The sequence below is a fragment of the Triplophysa dalaica genome, chromosome 6, assembly GCF_015846415.1.
Source record: "Triplophysa dalaica isolate WHDGS20190420 chromosome 6, ASM1584641v1, whole genome shotgun sequence".
Classification (NCBI taxonomy): domain Eukaryota; kingdom Metazoa; phylum Chordata; class Actinopteri; order Cypriniformes; family Nemacheilidae; genus Triplophysa; species Triplophysa dalaica.
Window position 1 is genome coordinate 6,023,883 of NC_079547.1, and position 16,877 is coordinate 6,040,759.

Here is a 16,877-nt window from a genome sequence, read left to right on the forward strand (position 1 = left end):
TCACTCAAAAATTAGTGGTTACTAGGGACGAATTGTAGCCGCTGCACCGAAATGCAACCATTTGATTGGTTCGCGGTGGCGGGAAAAGAATCACATGGTACAGCATTCCGCGCGAAAACTTCTGCAGGAACTCGTGTGGCTTTGTCTACCGGACGACACGGTATTGTAATAACTTTGTAATAACAAGTGATTTGAAAAAATGGATCTTATGGAACCCGGAGTGGATCAACATGCTGGTCAGATGATGAAGGACGAACTGGCGGAAAAGTGTCAGAAATTATTCCAGGCTTTTTTGGAAGAGTGAGTAAATGCGTTGCATCTTGTTGTTCACGACTAATTCCAGTTAAACGATAACATTTCAAATGTAACTATATATATATATCAAATATAAATTATAATGTTATAAACATTCATAGCTTTTCCAAATGTTTTACTTGGATGATTTCATTTAAATATCAAAGCACACATATTTAGTCACTAGAATATGAACACGCATGCATTAACGTTACTGTAAAACCCAGATATTATATTTTGCGTATGTTATAATTTTGTATTCATTTTTAGTTGTAATTTGTATTTTACATGAATTTGTGTGTGTATCGTTCCGCAGGTTTCAGAATAGCGATGGGGAGGTGAAATACCTGCGGGACGCAGAAGAGTTGATCCGGCCCGAGAGGAATACACTCGTGGTCAGTTATACAGATCTGGAGGGATTTAATCAAGAACTGGCCACCGCCATCCAGGAGGAGTTCTACAGGTGTCAATCAATACAGACCAAAACCTCATCATGGTTTTCATGCATTGCTTTTTTGCATTATTTGCATATCATACTGTACTATGCAGAACTGATGAAAAGGGATGTACTTACAATAATAGTTCACCCAAAAATAAAAATTCTGTCATTATTTACTCACCCTCTTGACATTTCAAACCTTTATTACTTTGTTTCTTCCGCAGAGCACAAAATGAGATATTTTGAAGAATGTCGTTAACTGGCCCTCATTCAGTTGCAAATGTGTATATGCTCTCCTACTTCTAAGTCACTCTGGATAAAAGCGTCTGCCAAATGAATAAATGTATGTGAATTAATGTGTCCATACAATAGAAGTGAATGGGGGCAAGTGCTGTTAGGTTACCAACTTTCTTCAAAATATCTTCCTCTGCTTTCTGTGGAAGAAAGAAAGTCATAAAGGTTTAAAAATGATGACAGAAACATCAATTATCACTTTCAGTTGTTTTTAATTTTAGCATACGTATAGTAATGTATGACATCACCGAAAACACTAACGTATTAATGTGATTTTGTTCGTTTTTAAGTGTCTTATATTTTACTGAAACCTTATGGAATGTTAAGAAACATATGATATACATATGGTATATATAAAATGGATACGTATTGCACATGTAATAGAAATACTTTTTTTTGAAGATACATAAATATCTAACATATTTTTTCTTAGACTTTACCCCTATCTGTGCCGAGCTGTCCGTAGCTTTGCTCGAGATCATGGCAAGGTTCCTGTCGCCAAAGAATTCTATGTTGCCTTCCAGGATCTACCAACCAGACACAAGTAAGGACAAAATAGTGTAACAATGACAAAACATTTAGTTTTTTATGTAGTGTAATAATTTCGAACTTAAACATTTTTAACACAAACATCTCCTCCTACTCATCTTATTTTTGTTTTGGGTCTTTGCAGGATCCGTGAGTTGACCGCTCTGAAGGTAGGCTCGCTGGTGCGGATCAGCGGTCAGGTGGTCCGTACTCACCCTGTTCACCCTGAGCTGGTGAGCGGGACCTTCTTGTGTCTGGACTGTCAGGGAATGATAAAAGATGTAGAGCAACAGTTTAAATACACGCAGCCGAGCATCTGCCGCAACCCGGTGTGCAACAACCGTAGACGCTTTCTCCTTGATACGAACAAATCTAAGTTCGTCGATTTTCAGAAGGTATGGCAGATACTTAAAAGTGAATTTTATTTCCTATGTTAACATTCCCTCATATGTCATCAGTTTATATAGTGCGTTTGTTAGATTATGGTTTTACTATCACACATTAAACTGTCTTTATCATATGCTGACACCAGGTGCGGATACAGGAGACGCAGGCAGAACTTCCCAGAGGGTCTATACCGCGCAGTATGGAGGTGATTCTTCGAGCGGAGGCTGTGGAGTCAGCACAGGCCGGTGATAAATGTGACTTCATTGGCTCTCTCATCGTCGTGCCTGATGTATCCCAGCTGGCCACACCAGGTACACACCTCTCGTGTGCATCTCTGAACCTTCACCGATACGTTTACTTCCTCTCGCCTTCAACTATCAAATAAAAGTTAAAAATGACGACATGTGTTTGTTCCAGGTCTGCGTGCTGAGACCAGCTCCAGGACAGCTGGAGCACAAGGTTATGAGAATGAAGGCGTACGTGGACTGAAAGCGCTGGGCGTCAGAGAACTCAGTTACCGACTGGCCTTCTTGGCGTGCAACGTAGCCCCAACCAATCCCAGAGTAAGAATTTGAGCAGTACAAAGTTTATGATGCGTTCAATCGCACTTTCATTGATTTTAAACGGATTATGCCTGTTTGAAGTTTGGCGGTAAGGAGCTCCGAGATGAGGATCAGACTGCAGAAAGCATCAAGAACCAGATGTCAGTGCAGGAGTGGGAGAAGGTGTTTGAGATGAGCCAAGACAAGAATCTCTACCACAACCTCTGCACCAGCCTCTTCCCTACCATTCATGGTCAGTCGCAACAAACAACAATCTGTTTTATTTTGTGACCGTTAGTATATATCCATTAGTATAGAGTGTCATTAATGTATATGATAGTCTAACAAGATTTACTTTCTCAGGTAACGATGAAGTAAAGCGAGGAATTCTGCTCATGCTGTTCGGAGGTGTTCCTAAAACCACTATGGAGGGCACGTCTCTGAGAGGTGACATCAATGTCTGCATCGTTGGAGACCCCAGCACAGCCAAAAGCCAGTTTCTAAAGTGAGTTCAGCTTCTAAAGAACAGGAGTGGTATTATTACAGAGCTGTTGACATTTGTCTTTTATTTTAAAGGTTTAATCATAAATAGTAGAAGTAGTGAAGGAATATGTAACTTTTAAAGGGATAGTTCACCCAAAAATGAAACTTCTGTCATGAATTACTCAACCCCAAAGTTTCTTTGTTTGGTTGAACAGAAAGAAAGATATTTATCAGAATGCTATCGACTGAGATTTCTGGGGCACCATTGACTACCTTAGGAGAAAGAATTATTATATTCTGTTCTTTCAAATACATTTTTTTGTTCAACAAGACAAAGAAATTCATATAGGTTTGAAATAATTTGAGGCTGAATAATTCATGACAGAATTTACATTTTGGGTTTAGGTGTTGGTCTAAAATGATCTGTTCTCATGTTTTGGGTCTTATTTCAGGCACGTGGAGGAATTCAGTCCGCGGGCAGTGTACACCAGCGGTAAAGCTTCCAGCGCGGCCGGGCTCACGGCTGCTGTGGTGAGAGACGAGGAATCGCACGAGTTCGTCATTGAGGCCGGAGCCCTCATGTTGGCCGATAATGTGAGTCTAGCACACAATGTGATCATCCTTAAAAATACACAGCGACACCAACATATTTTGGGGGCTGTGTGTTTTGTGGTGGTACCTGAAATGTTTGTTTTATTTGGAAGTATTTAAAATTAAGTGAGGGGCTACCTGTTCTTGAGTTAAGAAAAAGTAATATATTGTAGTTATTGTGAGAATTTGAATTAAAAGTCATCGCATAAATTAATAAAAATAAAAAATTCCGATCCAGAGTTAGCTTTAACCGTGACCCTATACAACATCTAAAACCTCAAGTGATGCCCATAAATTGCAGGAGGAGTTAATAAAAAAACGTCTGCCAAATGTAAAAATATACTGTTATCCTCAGGGTGTTTGCTGTATTGATGAGTTTGATAAGATGGAAACCAGAGACCAGGTGGCCATCCATGAGGCCATGGAGCAGCAGACCATCTCCATCACCAAAGCTGGAGTGAAGGTGAGAGTCAAAGGTCAAAATGTTAACTTTAATTTCTGAAAAGTTTCCACCAACAGATTGTTTATGAATAGATGTGTGAGATGGTCATTTTTTACTTCATTGAACATTCGATCTTTTCAGGCCACTCTGAATGCTCGCACTTCCATCTTGGCTGCAGCGAATCCGGTGAGCGGACGCTACGACCGCACCAAATCTCTCAAACAGAACATCAACCTGTCAGCACCCATCATGTCCCGCTTCGATCTCTTCTTCATCCTGGTGGACGATTGTAATGAGGTACAATATGTGCACGTGTGTTTTTACTAGATGTTTCCGAGCTAAAAGTTAATAATAATTTATTAAGATGAGTTTGAACTTAGAGCGATAGTTCACCCAAAAGTAAAAATCACTTTATTAGGATGTTTGTAGATTGATGATAAATGCTTATGTCTTTCACCTCAGGTCACCGACTATGCCATAGCCAGACGTATTGTTGACCTTCACTCCAGGATCGAGAATTCTGTGGAGCGTGTCTACAGTCTGGATGAGATCCGAAGATATCTGCTCTTTGCCCGGCAGTTCAAACCAAAGGTGAATGACAGCAATATCAGCACATCTTCCTATTCTGCCTGGAACAGAGTTTTAATTGTACAGTAAAATATTTTAGGAAAACCATTAGCTGTTTGTACATTATACCTTTCTTTACCTGTTCCTTGCTCTGTGTGTGGTATCAGATCTCAAAGGAGTCTGAGGAATTCATCGTTGAGCAGTATAAGCGTCTGAGACAGAGAGATGGTTCTGGAGTTACTAAATCAGCCTGGAGGATCACCGTCCGCCAGCTGGAGAGCTTGATCCGGCTCTCTGAGAGCATGGCCAGGATGCACTGCTGTGATGAGGTGTGTATGAGAGAACATCATCAATATTACCGACAAGACGAAATAAGATTAGTAAGAGAAACATACCTATAATGCAATGTGATAGAAATCTGTATTTTTTCTCCTTTAGGTTCAACCAAAGCATGTAAAGGAAGCGTTCAGACTTCTGAATAAATCCATCATTAGGGTCGAGACCCCTGATATTAATCTGGATCAGGAGGAAGAGGAGGCCATGGAAGAGGAAGAAGAACAGCTGAATGGTAGAGTCATCCTTTATTTTTCTGGGTTTTCTGTGTTGTTTTTTCTAAACTTACTCTTTTTTTGACCTGATAAAAACACAGTTTTACATATTATATTTTTTTTATATTGGAAATTTAAATAAATCCAAAAGATAAAGTCAAAACGTTTGGTGGGAACCAAGGTTTCAAGACACTTTGCCATATACATTTTTACACCTGCTTAGTATGTTTGTAAACACACCGGTTGTGGTTTTCAGGACATGATGTTCCTAATGGCGTAAACGGAGAAGTAAACGGTCACGAGCACACAAACGGTACTAACAGTCAAGCAGTCAATGGAGAAAACGGTAAACCTTCACTCCGCATATCGTTTGCCGACTACAAGCGGATTTCCAACCTGTTGGTGCTACACCTACGCCGATCTGAGGAAGGTAAGCGTTTAGAGCCCCTTTTTATCAACTCAATGTAATTTTTCTAAATTGAGACATTTTCAGTGTAAATGTTAGTATGTAAATATGAACCAAATATTTGATTTTTCTATTTAAGATATTGTTTATTCGTGTTTTCCAAGTTAAATAGATTATAGTTTATTACATTTATAAATAGATCAATTTAAAGTGAAACATACATATAGTATATTAAAAATATATATATTGCAAGTTATTATAAACACGCTCAGTGATTTGTGTCTTGTGGTTTCTCTCAGCTGAAGACGAGGCTGCACTTAAGAAGAGTGCAGTCGTGAACTGGTACCTGAAGGAAATTGAATCAGAGATTGATTCAGAAATGGAACTCATGAATAAGAAGGCAATGATAGACAAAGTCATCCACAGACTGGTTCATTGTGTAAGGAAATCGTTGTTTCGTGTTATAAATGAATATTTTTGAATGTTTGAGTTTAAAGCTATGGAGACTACACAAAGTTCTTTAACAAAAACGATTTTTCTCTTTATCAGGATTATATTCTGATTGAGCTCACACAGTCTGGATTGAAGGGTTCTGTTGAGTCCAGTGGAAAAGAATCTCAGGAGGCGGATGTTACTCTTGTGGTCAACCCCAATTACACGTTTGACGACTAGATCATCTTTTGATGCTGTACATACAGTTTAAATCAGCGTACTCATTTTTAGATATGGGATGTCGGATGTGATGTGAAAACTGGTCTGGTTCTTTGTGTAAATTGGTTAATCCTTCATTTTAATCTCAAATTCATTTTACCTTCATTTTTAAATTGTGACCTTTTCAAAAATTGTAAATAATGTTTTTCGTGTTTAGGTATATTTTAAAAAGGCATAAAATGTTTTGCATGTTTTGTGAAAGGATATTGTCAGAAACGTTCATGATGCAATAAAGTAAATACAGATGTTTACCTGGTTTGTGTAGCTCTGTAATTGATAAAGCATTCAAGCAGTGCAAAGGCAATCTGTAATGTCTACACCATGTAAAATACACAACAATGAGAAGAAAGTATTTTATGCAGAGTTTTGTGAAAACTATTTAAATGAAAAGTGTAAAATTGATATGTTCACAGTTATTTTATACAAACTGTAAAGCCACAAATGAACAAACAAGTGTAACATGATTAGCAATGTCATGTTGACTATGAAACACGAACAAGCATTCTGTAGAATCAGTAAAAATCTTAAGAGAATAGATGCATTAATAAAATATAGATATAAGTATTAAGTGTAATTTGATAGGGACATCAGCATTCAATGCTGGTATCAGCATCCAGAACACAAAAAATGCTAAGCGTGTTTACAGAGAACATCACCATGTGCTTAATATATCAAAATACCCTTTTGATAATCACTCATGCCTCCAAATCTGTATTCTGGAGGGTTTTGAATATCTACATCTGATTGGCTGTGTTTTAAGTGGATTAATAATCCTGTCAGGCACATAGCGCGGCACCTATCCACTTGATCCAAAATGACCCGGCGATGACGCACGCTCGCTTCTTTACACAACAAAGATGGCGGCGCCCTGCATGAATCTGATGAGGTCGGCTTTTGAAGGTATTTCAGAACCATTTGCAAAACTTTAGTTTTTTTATATAGTGATATGTATCATCAAAATGTTTAGAAAATATTCCGTTTTCTATTGAATTATCTTGTATAATTACCGCTACTAATGAAAAAATACTGTTATGGTGGCATTTATAGGGAAGCGAAATTTCATTTACTTGACATTTCAGTTTGTATGGGGACATATTCATAAAGTAATAATATAATATCAAGTACTACATTGTAAGGCACCATTTATACATATGGCTGAGTATACATATGGACAAACATATTTTTCGTTTAGAGTTATAGTTTTATCTGCAGTCCTGTGTGTCTACGTGTTTGTATTAATTTATTCAAATAAAAAAACATACATGTGTCTTTTGTTCAACATTCAATGTATAAACATGACTTTTTTCTATCTTAATCGTTTTTGGACAGGATTGCATCAGCTGTCAATAAGGACATTATGGATAGCATCTCCCTTTAAGAGTAAGATTTCTCATATCGGATTGCAGAATGTTTTACATAGCAGAGCTCTACACTGCAGGCATTTCTGCTTACATACTACCAGCAAGACACAGAACCCAAAAGAACATGAATCCAAGACAGAGCAACAAAGGAAAGAAGAGGAGAATGAAGAAGATGAAGATGATAACCGGCCTGAATACATTCCAAAAAGAAAGGCCAAAAATCCAATGATGAAGATTGGATATGCGTGGTAAACCCTGCCTGCAATGGACGATTGAATTTTAGTATATAAATACTAAGCAGTTGATTATTCTGATACTATACTAAAATGTTTTCTCATAGGATGATTGGCATGCCCACTGGAGTTATTGGCTTTATTCTGGCAAAGAGACAGGTGGACAAGAACCGACTGAAGCAGCTGAAAATCAGACAGAGAATGAAAAAATCCAATGAGGGAGATTACGACACAGAGCGATATAAACTTGCCACCAGGGTGGAGTGAAAGCATCTGTTACAAATGACTACTGTGCTGAAAAATGCCTTTTTATTGAGCACTTATGGTTGGGTTGCTGTGGATACATTATAAAACAAAGACTTTGAAAGCTGGTTTGTATGATGATGATAGACCTTTGACCAGGAGTTGGAAACAAATTGTTGGTTGTAAGATTAAATCTTTCTGTCTGAAAATGAGACTTTGATGTCATTGCAGCATGTTTGAATTTAGTATGGTTGAACATTAATATAATAAAAACTGACGTGCAACCATCAAATATGTGTTTTATGCAATGTTTAATATGACCATTCCCAAAATAACAATGATACATTTTAAATTGAAGCCATTCTTCAACAATATGACAAAGGCACTTGAAAAAAAAACAGCATAATGTAATATTCCATTTATGTTGTTAATACTATTTTATTGTATTTACGGCGTGTATTTGAAACTAAACAAACAGAGGCACCACATAGTAGTATCAAATGAATAAAGTAAAGAAAAATCTCAAGCACTGTGATCTGATATACTTTTATATAAATATATGGATGTTTGCGAGTTACATATGTATTAAAAAGTTCTAGATGAAATAATAGATCTATGTACACAGCAGAAAAGCTATAACCATGACTATACAGTAGAGGTTTACATAATACAGATCCACTTCTGTATATAATACTCCATTATTTTGAGTACCCCTCTAAAGTGATCCATGTTTTCCTGTCAAATCTTGGATGTTTTAACAGGAGGGTGATCGAATCAAATAGGCAACATGAGTGATGTCATACTACAATGAACACTGTGCATCTATACGATGCCAAACTAATGTTTCTTCTATAATGGCATATTTTGACTTTTGACACAAAATGATGGAACACATCACATACAAATCCCTTATTTGATGAGAATGTAAGCATACAGTTAGAATACTCAATGGACACTGTATTCATCCCTTAACAGCTAATAACAATTGAGCAGTATCATGTTCTAAGTTCAGTAGAGTTTAATTATTTGAGTACATGTTCCAGTCCATGACTGGACTGAGAAGACATTGCATAGTGCATAAAAACGAAGCTATTATGACAACACAGGCCGGCCGGCCAGCTTGAAGCTACTATCTCTCTGCAAATCCGATGATTTGCAGAAGGAAGAGGAAGATCTGGATAATGTCAACATAAAGCGAGAGAGCAGCAAAAACATATTCCTCTGGTCCGATAGAGTGTTTCCTGTTGCCAATGAGCAGCTGGGTGTGATATGCCAGAAACTAGTAAAAAAAATAAAAGATATACAGAGATGAATAAAAAGAGATGAAACAACATTGTGCTTGAATAGATACATTCAAGGAATATAAGACAAATTGCAGCTTGTAATTGTGTTTGATTTATACACGTACCAGAGTAAATGCAATGGCCCCTATACCTGCATACAACATGTGAAGCCATGGGATCTGAAATAGTAAAAGGTTATAATAGTTACTGTGAACACCTGTGAATACACTTCCCTCCCTTACCACTTTCTTGCCAGTCACATTTTGCACGCAAACTGTGGATTTAAGGCATTAAATGGGGAAAATGAAAATTCTATCATCGTTTCCTCAACTTCAAGTTGCAAACCTGTGTAAGTTTCGTTGTTCTGCTGAACACTAAGAAAGATATTTAGAAGAATGTTTGTAGCCCAACAGATCTGGGGCATTATATACTTCCATAGTAGGAAATAAAACTACTATGGTAGTCAATAGTGCCCCAGAAGCCAGAACTATTTAGTTTCCAACATTCTTTAAAATATCTTCTTTTGTATTCAACAGAAAAAAAGACTTTTAAACAGTTTTGGACACTCGAGGGCGACTAAATGATGACAGAATTTTCATTTTTCGGTGGACTATCCCTTTGACATACTATAAGCAAAGAAATAGTACTATGTAAATGAAAGTGGCTTGATAAAAACTGCTCACATATTTGAATGACAGCACGATAGCTGTGATAATGCCGGTCACAAACACCACGATTCCAAGCACGGTGAAAAGTCCAGCACATTTGGTAAAATCCACCTATTAGAAGGATGGAAAAGCATGATACGAGGTCTTGGGGTACAGGCTAAACATGGTGCTGTTATATATAGTAAATGTGACTCTACCTTAGTCTGGAAGCAGAACACGGTCACAGCAATGCACACCACAGCAGTGATTCCCAGGGCGAGGAATACTGCTTTAGTACTATAGTAACTAGAATTTTAAAAATCATAAAACATATGTAAATATAATGTGCATTACTTTTAAAATCTTAAGCTATTTTACTCCACTTCCTTGTTAAAACACAACTTTAAGGTACAAAGGCGCAATCTAAAACAGATGCATTACCTTGCTACTGCCCCAGTCATGTATGACAATGCCAATGTCTGAAAGAAGAATAAAAAATACAATAAGCATTTCTATTACACCTTTGGTCAACATTGCCTCAGAAACGGACTCACAAAAATGGTCAAGAGGATCAAGTTCCACGGGAAACGTCTCCTAAACAAAATGTATAGCAGAACAAATTTTAAAGCCAAATTGTTTGCATTAAATCACATGTTTGTGTTACGTTCATGGCAGCTTTAGTTTTACCTTGGTTTTGGTTTAATTTTGATGTGTATTAATTCATATTAGCGAAACCAAATGGTACAAAATATCCCCATCTGTTATTTTTACTAGAGCTGCTATGAAGCTGGTTCCGACAATGGAAGAATCTCACCTGGGTCCCTTACAGCAAACCAACACCATATGTGTGATAAAGTAGACAGCACTGAAAAACATTTCACCATTCAATTACACTGTTCCAGGTGCCATATACATCCACTTTACTTTTGTATTATTTTTTACTCTGACTAACATGACTACTACCACCACTGTTCAATATTGTCAAATGTGTATTTTAGATAAATGCCTTGTTCTTACTATGAAGTCCAGTAAATTGCTGGGTTTTTTCTCACAAACCCTGCTACAGATTCCCTGGATGAACAAAACAAAATAATCTGATTAAAGTCTACCTGCATAATTCAAAAGTTTTTCTGTGACAACAAATAAGATTACGTAATAACAGTCAGAACACAGAGACTTACACAAACGTGAAAATAGACACGATTCCGAATGTGATGAGAAGCTGTACAGCGAGGATCAGGTAAACCTGTAAGACACATCCATTCGAAATCATACAACGGTACGTTTAAACTAAGGTACGTTAAATAAGGGACTAAGATTGTTTATTAATTGTATAAAATGAAATCTCAACAGTTATTGATTCTTTGCGGAGGTCTACTGGAAGTTAAGTTTGGTCCACATATCGTTTGTTTATGTTGTTTCTGCTGAAACCGTGTATAGAACTAAATCTTATTCTGATGTAAGAGGAGTTGTTCCTTACTTTCCGTATAAACGTGTGTCGGATACGAGTAGTGTCCCATCCTTCTGCGCTGGTAAATCCTTCATTGTCATCTGTAACAGTGTAACATCTTTTAGTCAAGACTAAAGGCCTTCTGAACTGACATATTCATGAGTTTGACTGACTCTCATAACATACTGTACAGCTGAGGGAGACATCAAATATTCACATAAGGGCTGTCAAACTATTAATTGCATCCAGAAAATGCTTATATAATATATATCGGTGTACGGTCCATAATAATTTTGTATTTATTAACGCATACACATACATTCATTTATTTTATAAACATTTATATATATAATACCAATTATAGGTAAATATAAATAAATACATGTAAATATTTCCTAAATACGTATTCATGTGTACGTGTTTGTATTTATAAATACAAAATTAATATGCAGAGTACATTGACATATATCATGTAAACACAAACTTTTATTCTGGATGCGATTAATCGTTTGACAGCCCTAATTCACATATTTAATTTTTTCACTCTAGTTAGGAATAATAGTGACTTAATAACTAAAGGGGTCATATGTCACGGCTAAAACGAATATTATTGTTTGTTTTAGATGTAACTAATGTGTATTACGATTTAAAAACACGTATTTGCACCATATGACCCCTTTAACTAAAACTTATGGCGATATTAAATGTGGCAGGTTGGCGTTTGATTCCAGTGTATGATTCCAGTTTGTATTTACTAGAATCAGTTGTAATTATACCCGAATCGTTGGAAATAACAGGGATTGGCATGGGAGGGATAAATGGCGGGGGGAATCCTCCTCGTTGTCCTGGGTAAGCGTTATTGGGCTGCGGGGGGTATCCTCCAGGTTGTCCTGCGTAAGCAGTGTTGGGCTGCGGGGGGTATCCTCCAGGTTGTCCTGGATAAGCGTTGTTGGGCTGCGGGGGGTATCCTCCAGGTTGTCCTGGGTATGTGTTGGGCTGCGGGGGGTTCCCTCCAGGTTGTCCTGGGTATGTGTTGGGCTGCGGATAAGGCGGTGGTCCCCCATATGAGTCGAAGCCATACGGAGGGTTAGAAGGAGGGAAACCACTCCGAGGATCAGGGTTGGAGAGCAGCCGGGATTCATCGTAACCCGGAGGAAAATCAGACCTGGACATTGTGCTTCAATAAATCCTGGCAGAGAAGACAAAGACATTCGGATCATTTGTGCAACTACTGTACATCCCCAAGTTAAGGTTTCCACCACAACAAAAATTTACTTTAAAATACGCTTTTCATTCTGCTACTTTACATAAGTAAATGCTATTGTACATCATTTAAAAAAATGTTTGGCTGATCTGTAAGATACCAGTTCCAAACAACAGCAAACTCTATTCAGTCCAAAATAATACCGTAATGACCCTAAAGTTCTAGCTACAGTGTCTTTTCAAACACATTCTAGTCCTTGGCCTGGAATAACACTTTGATCCATTCTTTCAAATACAGAGTACTATAGCCATGCCTGGAAGAAATCTGCAGACTGTTCGCCTGTTTACTGCGCTGATGGTTTGTCTAATGGATTTTAACGTCAGAACTGGGAGTGCTTTAATAAATTCTGACAGATCAAAGCATCATTTTGTAAAAGCAAGGGAGTGTATATAACTTAAAGAACGGCATGTGTTTATTTCTGCAGAGCTCTGCGAGCTCCGATTCCGTGTGGGCCCAACTGTAACTTTTAAGCAAAAAATTGTATAATGATCAAAATATGTACACTATTTGACAACTCATGAAAAGATTGTCTTTTACCGACCCTGGTACACTGTCATAGTACCCCTCTTCCTGATACATGTCAAACATCTTTTATTCTTTTACCCCAAAAACTTCAGTATCATTAATAGAAACCCACTATGCAGGGTTCGGCCGGTTCAGGATGTAAACAAGTGACCAGTTGACAGAAAACCGTACACTTCCTGTTTTCCAATCACTCATTGGTTGATACGCGGGCGGTCTTTTTCTTTCAAGCAAGAGCGTGCTCACAAAACACGCAGCAAATGACTGCTATGCTTACAATATCAGGACAATACAATAGTTTTGCGTTTTAATCCTGTTTCTTTGTTTCTCCTATTCTCTTTCGCCATTTTGCTGGGTGTTTTGCCACCCAGGGTAGTGTGTCCCAACATTTTGTTCCCGTGGGAAAGTGACGTCAATGCATACCCTTTCTATAAGGGACTAAGATTAAGTTGTTACGTTACAGTTTTTCATGTTCAAAAGAAAACTTTCCAAAAAACCTATACTAACCTTGGGGGAATGTATCGAGCACAGAAGCACAACAAGTTGAACATGTTAAGCATGAGAAGCCAGCATTTTTAACATTGTTAAGAAGTTAGAATTCATGAAACAGTTTTACATCACCCTTTTAACATTTAGTGGTTTAAATACCCATGTCTTTCTCACGGATTTGTATCTTTTAAGCATGGTTTTTCATAGTCAAGTAAGTGTTGCTTTTAGAATTGTCACTTCCATTACGGTCAATATTCCACAAAAATGGGCACAGGAAAATTAAAATATAACAACTATTTTATGTTCTATGAGCCATCTCGTCTTCATTTGTTGGATATTTTTGCTTCTGGTTTGTGCATTTTAATTAACAGAAATTCTGATATTGTTCTGACTTTATCAACAGGGATTTAGTCAAAATAAACAGTTCAATACATTGTTTTACAAATACATTCTCAGAGAGTTATGTGTTACACGCATAACGCAAAATGTCACATGCGTAAATCCGAAATCGCCCAAATCAAATTGATAACAAATTTCACAAATTGTTAATCCTTTGGAAATGAATCTGTTATTTGAATTTCAGCTTTTATATTTTGTTCAAGACATTGTTGTACTATTGTGATCGTGAACCCAGTATCATGCAGTGAGTCTATCCATAGACCCCTAGTAAAAAATGACATGTAGTTCAACATCCATTCTGTTCAAGAAATAATCAATCTTCAAAATGAAAATTGTGCCATCATTTAATCACTTTGCAGCCATTTTAAACTTGTGTGATTTTCTTTCGTCTGCAAAACACAAAGGAAGCTATTTTGAAAGATGCTGGTAACCAAAAAAACGTTGGTCGCCATTGAATTCTATTATATGGACACAAAACCAATGCAAGTCAATGGGGACCAATGGTTTTTCAGAATACCTTCTTTTGTGTTCTGCAGGAGAAAGAAAGTCATACAGGTTTGAAATGACAAGAGGGCAAGTAAATAATGACTGAATTTTCATTTTGAAGGTAAACTTTTCCTTTAAAGAGAAGGTATAAATCTGATTGAAAATATCTGTCCCTAGGGTTTTGCCACTAAACTGACTTGCCTTACCAAGACTTTGCAGCAGACATATAATGGCTCACACTTTCACTACTCTCAAATAGTAAGTGCTGCAAAAATCTCCCACCAAACGTAGTCTTCCTGGAAACAGTCACGCAGACACAACCTATGAAAGGCGTTACAGTGAGTAAAGTGAATACACACAGTATTTCCTCAGCGACCAAGTTTTCCTACGTTTATCTTAGAAAGACAGATTTAGAATTTTGACAATTTTTTAACAAGTTACCCTCATTTTTGTAGTACGGAATCAGTACTTCCTGTTGTCAAACAGACATAAACCACACACACACACACTGTAAGGTCAGCATGAACATGTAACTCATAACCACTGGTAACCCGGGTAAACGTGCCCTAACATTTTAAGAAAGTAAGTGTTTTCCTAGATTACATAAGAGTGACAAATTCACAGAGCAACTACTCTGAGTCATAGTCTATTGTTATATAAACAAACAAAACTGCAGGTCATGTGACAAACAACGCAAAGTCAAGTTTATGTTCACTTCGTATTTGCAAAGCAGAAAAACAACATATTTAAGAGTTTCCTTCTGTAACTGTCCCTCCCTGTTTTTGTTGCTATGTGGATTATGACTAGAAGTCAATCGTCTCTTCACATACTAACAAAAACATGTGCAGAGAATCAGCTGTGTAATGCAATGCAAGAATGGAAAGTAATGTAGCCATTCCTATTTCGGTTTCAAACGGCCAATATGAGTCAAACACACTGCACACTGTTATATCATTATGTACTTTACTAAGCAACCTTAAAACAAAGCACACTTTTCCCCACTTTTCTCACTGGTGCACCATGATGGATGAGAAACGTGGACAAAATGTTACACAATCAACCACGTTCTACAAATGTTGTACAGTTTAGGTTAAAATGTTTACCAATGTGCCTTTGATCAAACACTGTGAATTAAAAAAGTTTAATATTAAACTTATAATACGAATTGTCTGTATAAACAATATTTTTTTGCCAATACAAACAAGTGCATTGACTAGGCACAAACTTGACTAGTTTTGGGGCATTGGCCACAAACGACCAGCCCATCCTAGAGGAGCAGGAGGGTACTTTACGAAATTCCAACTCTCATACTTCTACATTACAATGTAATTTTTTTAAATATAAATGTTATTTATTGAATTAAGTTGAAAGTTTATTATTATAAAATAAAGACGTCATGCTATGCTAAACAGAGTGACAAATTTCCTACGTTTTGTCGTCACTCCCCTTATAAAATGTCTTCTAAAACAACTTCTCTGTATTTTTTGACTTAAAATTGTATTTATTTTAAGACGTCACTAACCAACCAAGTTACAGCGGTTTACCCTAGTATTAGAAATGCTGTACTGTCAGAACATTTTGGTTTTCTAAGTGTTTGAATGAGTACTGTCATTCCCATAGTAACAAAGAAATAGTGTCCTATGCCATACGAGAGCAAAGAAGAGTTATGTTAAAATATAACAAAAGTGCTCTTACCACGCGGTGTCTAATATCCAGAAACTTTGTATGACGATGTCGGATCTTGAAGAAAGAAACGTTAGCGATGAATAACCTTCAGAATGAGTTTGTTAAAATAAAAACACGAGTGTCAACACCCTGTTCCAGCTTCGGTTCTTCAAATGCCTGCCCAACTAATGTAAGCTAGCAGTCAAGCTATGACGTCAATATACTTGTCCGCATTAACCAGCAGGTGGAGTTTAAAGAGCCAAATTTATAAGAACATGTCTGCGTTTATCAAGTATCTGAAATTAAAATGATTAAAAATATCCCTACTAACTTGCTTTCGTTGTGAATCGCTTCCTTAGAAATGTAAGCAGCCTGTAAGGATGTGTTGAACTAGACCCACCCAAGCTACATATTTGTGTTCCCAGAACAAGCGGGAAGTGTGTGTGTGTGGTCGCTTTCGTTTTCTACCACTAGGTGGCGGAATTCAAGTCTTATTATTGGCCAACCTAGAACGAGTTCCTTCATTATGGCTGAAAATACTATACAAATAATGAAATAGAATCTTCACTCTGTTAAAAAATTAAAGATTCTAATAGTTAAAAG

General features: G+C 37.1%; 3 protein-coding genes across 5 annotated transcripts; 2 read left to right on the plus strand and 1 right to left on the minus strand.

Annotated features, from left to right (window-relative positions):
• The first annotated feature begins 91 nt into the window (after positions 1-91).
• Positions 92-6,483, plus strand: mcm6 (minichromosome maintenance complex component 6). Its single transcript, XM_056750627.1, has 17 exons — positions 92-300; positions 611-757; positions 1,461-1,571; positions 1,701-1,950; positions 2,088-2,253; positions 2,360-2,505; positions 2,587-2,737; positions 2,848-2,989; positions 3,420-3,561; positions 3,914-4,021; positions 4,142-4,297; positions 4,463-4,591; positions 4,735-4,896; positions 5,006-5,135; positions 5,372-5,545; positions 5,821-5,960; positions 6,071-6,483. Exons 1-17 carry the CDS (start codon positions 200-202, stop codon positions 6,191-6,193), a joined length of 2,478 nt encoding a protein of 825 aa, XP_056606605.1. The 5' UTR covers positions 92-199; the 3' UTR covers positions 6,194-6,483.
• A 574-nt stretch (positions 6,484-7,057) lies between these two features.
• si:ch73-71c20.5 (DUF4748 domain-containing protein) lies at positions 7,058-8,595 on the plus strand. The gene is made up of 3 exons (XM_056750448.1): positions 7,058-7,132; positions 7,562-7,841; positions 7,934-8,595. Exons 1-3 carry the CDS (start codon positions 7,090-7,092, stop codon positions 8,091-8,093), a joined length of 483 nt encoding a protein of 160 aa, XP_056606426.1. The 5' UTR covers positions 7,058-7,089; the 3' UTR covers positions 8,094-8,595.
• Positions 8,362-16,703, minus strand: tmbim1a (transmembrane BAX inhibitor motif containing 1a). Of its 3 annotated transcripts, none has more exons than XM_056750444.1 (13): positions 16,606-16,703; positions 16,305-16,349; positions 12,226-12,638; positions 11,480-11,550; positions 11,181-11,245; positions 11,017-11,070; positions 10,814-10,864; positions 10,554-10,593; positions 10,441-10,478; positions 10,218-10,305; positions 10,036-10,131; positions 9,478-9,531; positions 8,362-9,348 (listed from the first exon to the last, which is right to left on the minus strand). In XM_056750444.1, exons 3-13 carry the CDS (start codon positions 12,620-12,622, stop codon positions 9,199-9,201), a joined length of 1,104 nt encoding a protein of 367 aa, XP_056606422.1. In that variant the 5' UTR covers positions 12,623-12,638; positions 16,305-16,349; positions 16,606-16,703; the 3' UTR covers positions 8,362-9,198. The 3 variants fall into 3 exon arrangements, with proteins under 3 accessions (XP_056606422.1, XP_056606423.1, XP_056606421.1); XM_056750445.1 differs by having other exon boundaries at positions 16,602-16,654; XM_056750443.1 differs by having other exon boundaries at positions 16,305-16,703.
• Positions 16,704-16,877: the final 174 nt, after the last annotated feature.

Coding starts and splice junctions, on each gene's coding strand:
- mcm6 (XM_056750627.1), top strand. CDS start 200: ATGGATCTTATGGAACCCGGAGTGGATCAACATGCTGGTCAGATGATG. Junction 1,572..1,700: donor GATCTACCAACCAGACACAA/GTAAGGACAAAA, acceptor GGGTCTTTGCAG/GATCCGTGAGTTGACCGCTC. Junction 4,592..4,734: donor CCCGGCAGTTCAAACCAAAG/GTGAATGACAGC, acceptor GTGTGGTATCAG/ATCTCAAAGGAGTCTGAGGA.
- si:ch73-71c20.5 (XM_056750448.1), top strand. CDS start 7,090: ATGGCGGCGCCCTGCATGAATCTGATGAGGTCGGCTTTTGAAG. Junction 7,133..7,561: donor GATGAGGTCGGCTTTTGAAG/GTATTTCAGAAC, acceptor GTTTTTGGACAG/GATTGCATCAGCTGTCAATA. Junction 7,842..7,933: donor ATGAAGATTGGATATGCGTG/GTAAACCCTGCC, acceptor GTTTTCTCATAG/GATGATTGGCATGCCCACTG.
- tmbim1a (XM_056750444.1), bottom strand. CDS start 12,622: ATGTCCAGGTCTGATTTTCCTCCGGGTTACGATGAATCCCGGCTGCTC. Junction 10,594..10,813: donor GTTTGCTGTAAGGGACCCAG/GTGAGATTCTTC, acceptor CATTTTGTTTAG/GAGACGTTTCCCGTGGAACT. Junction 9,532..10,035: donor TCGTGCTGTCATTCAAATAT/GTGAGCAGTTTT, acceptor TTACTATTTCAG/ATCCCATGGCTTCACATGTT.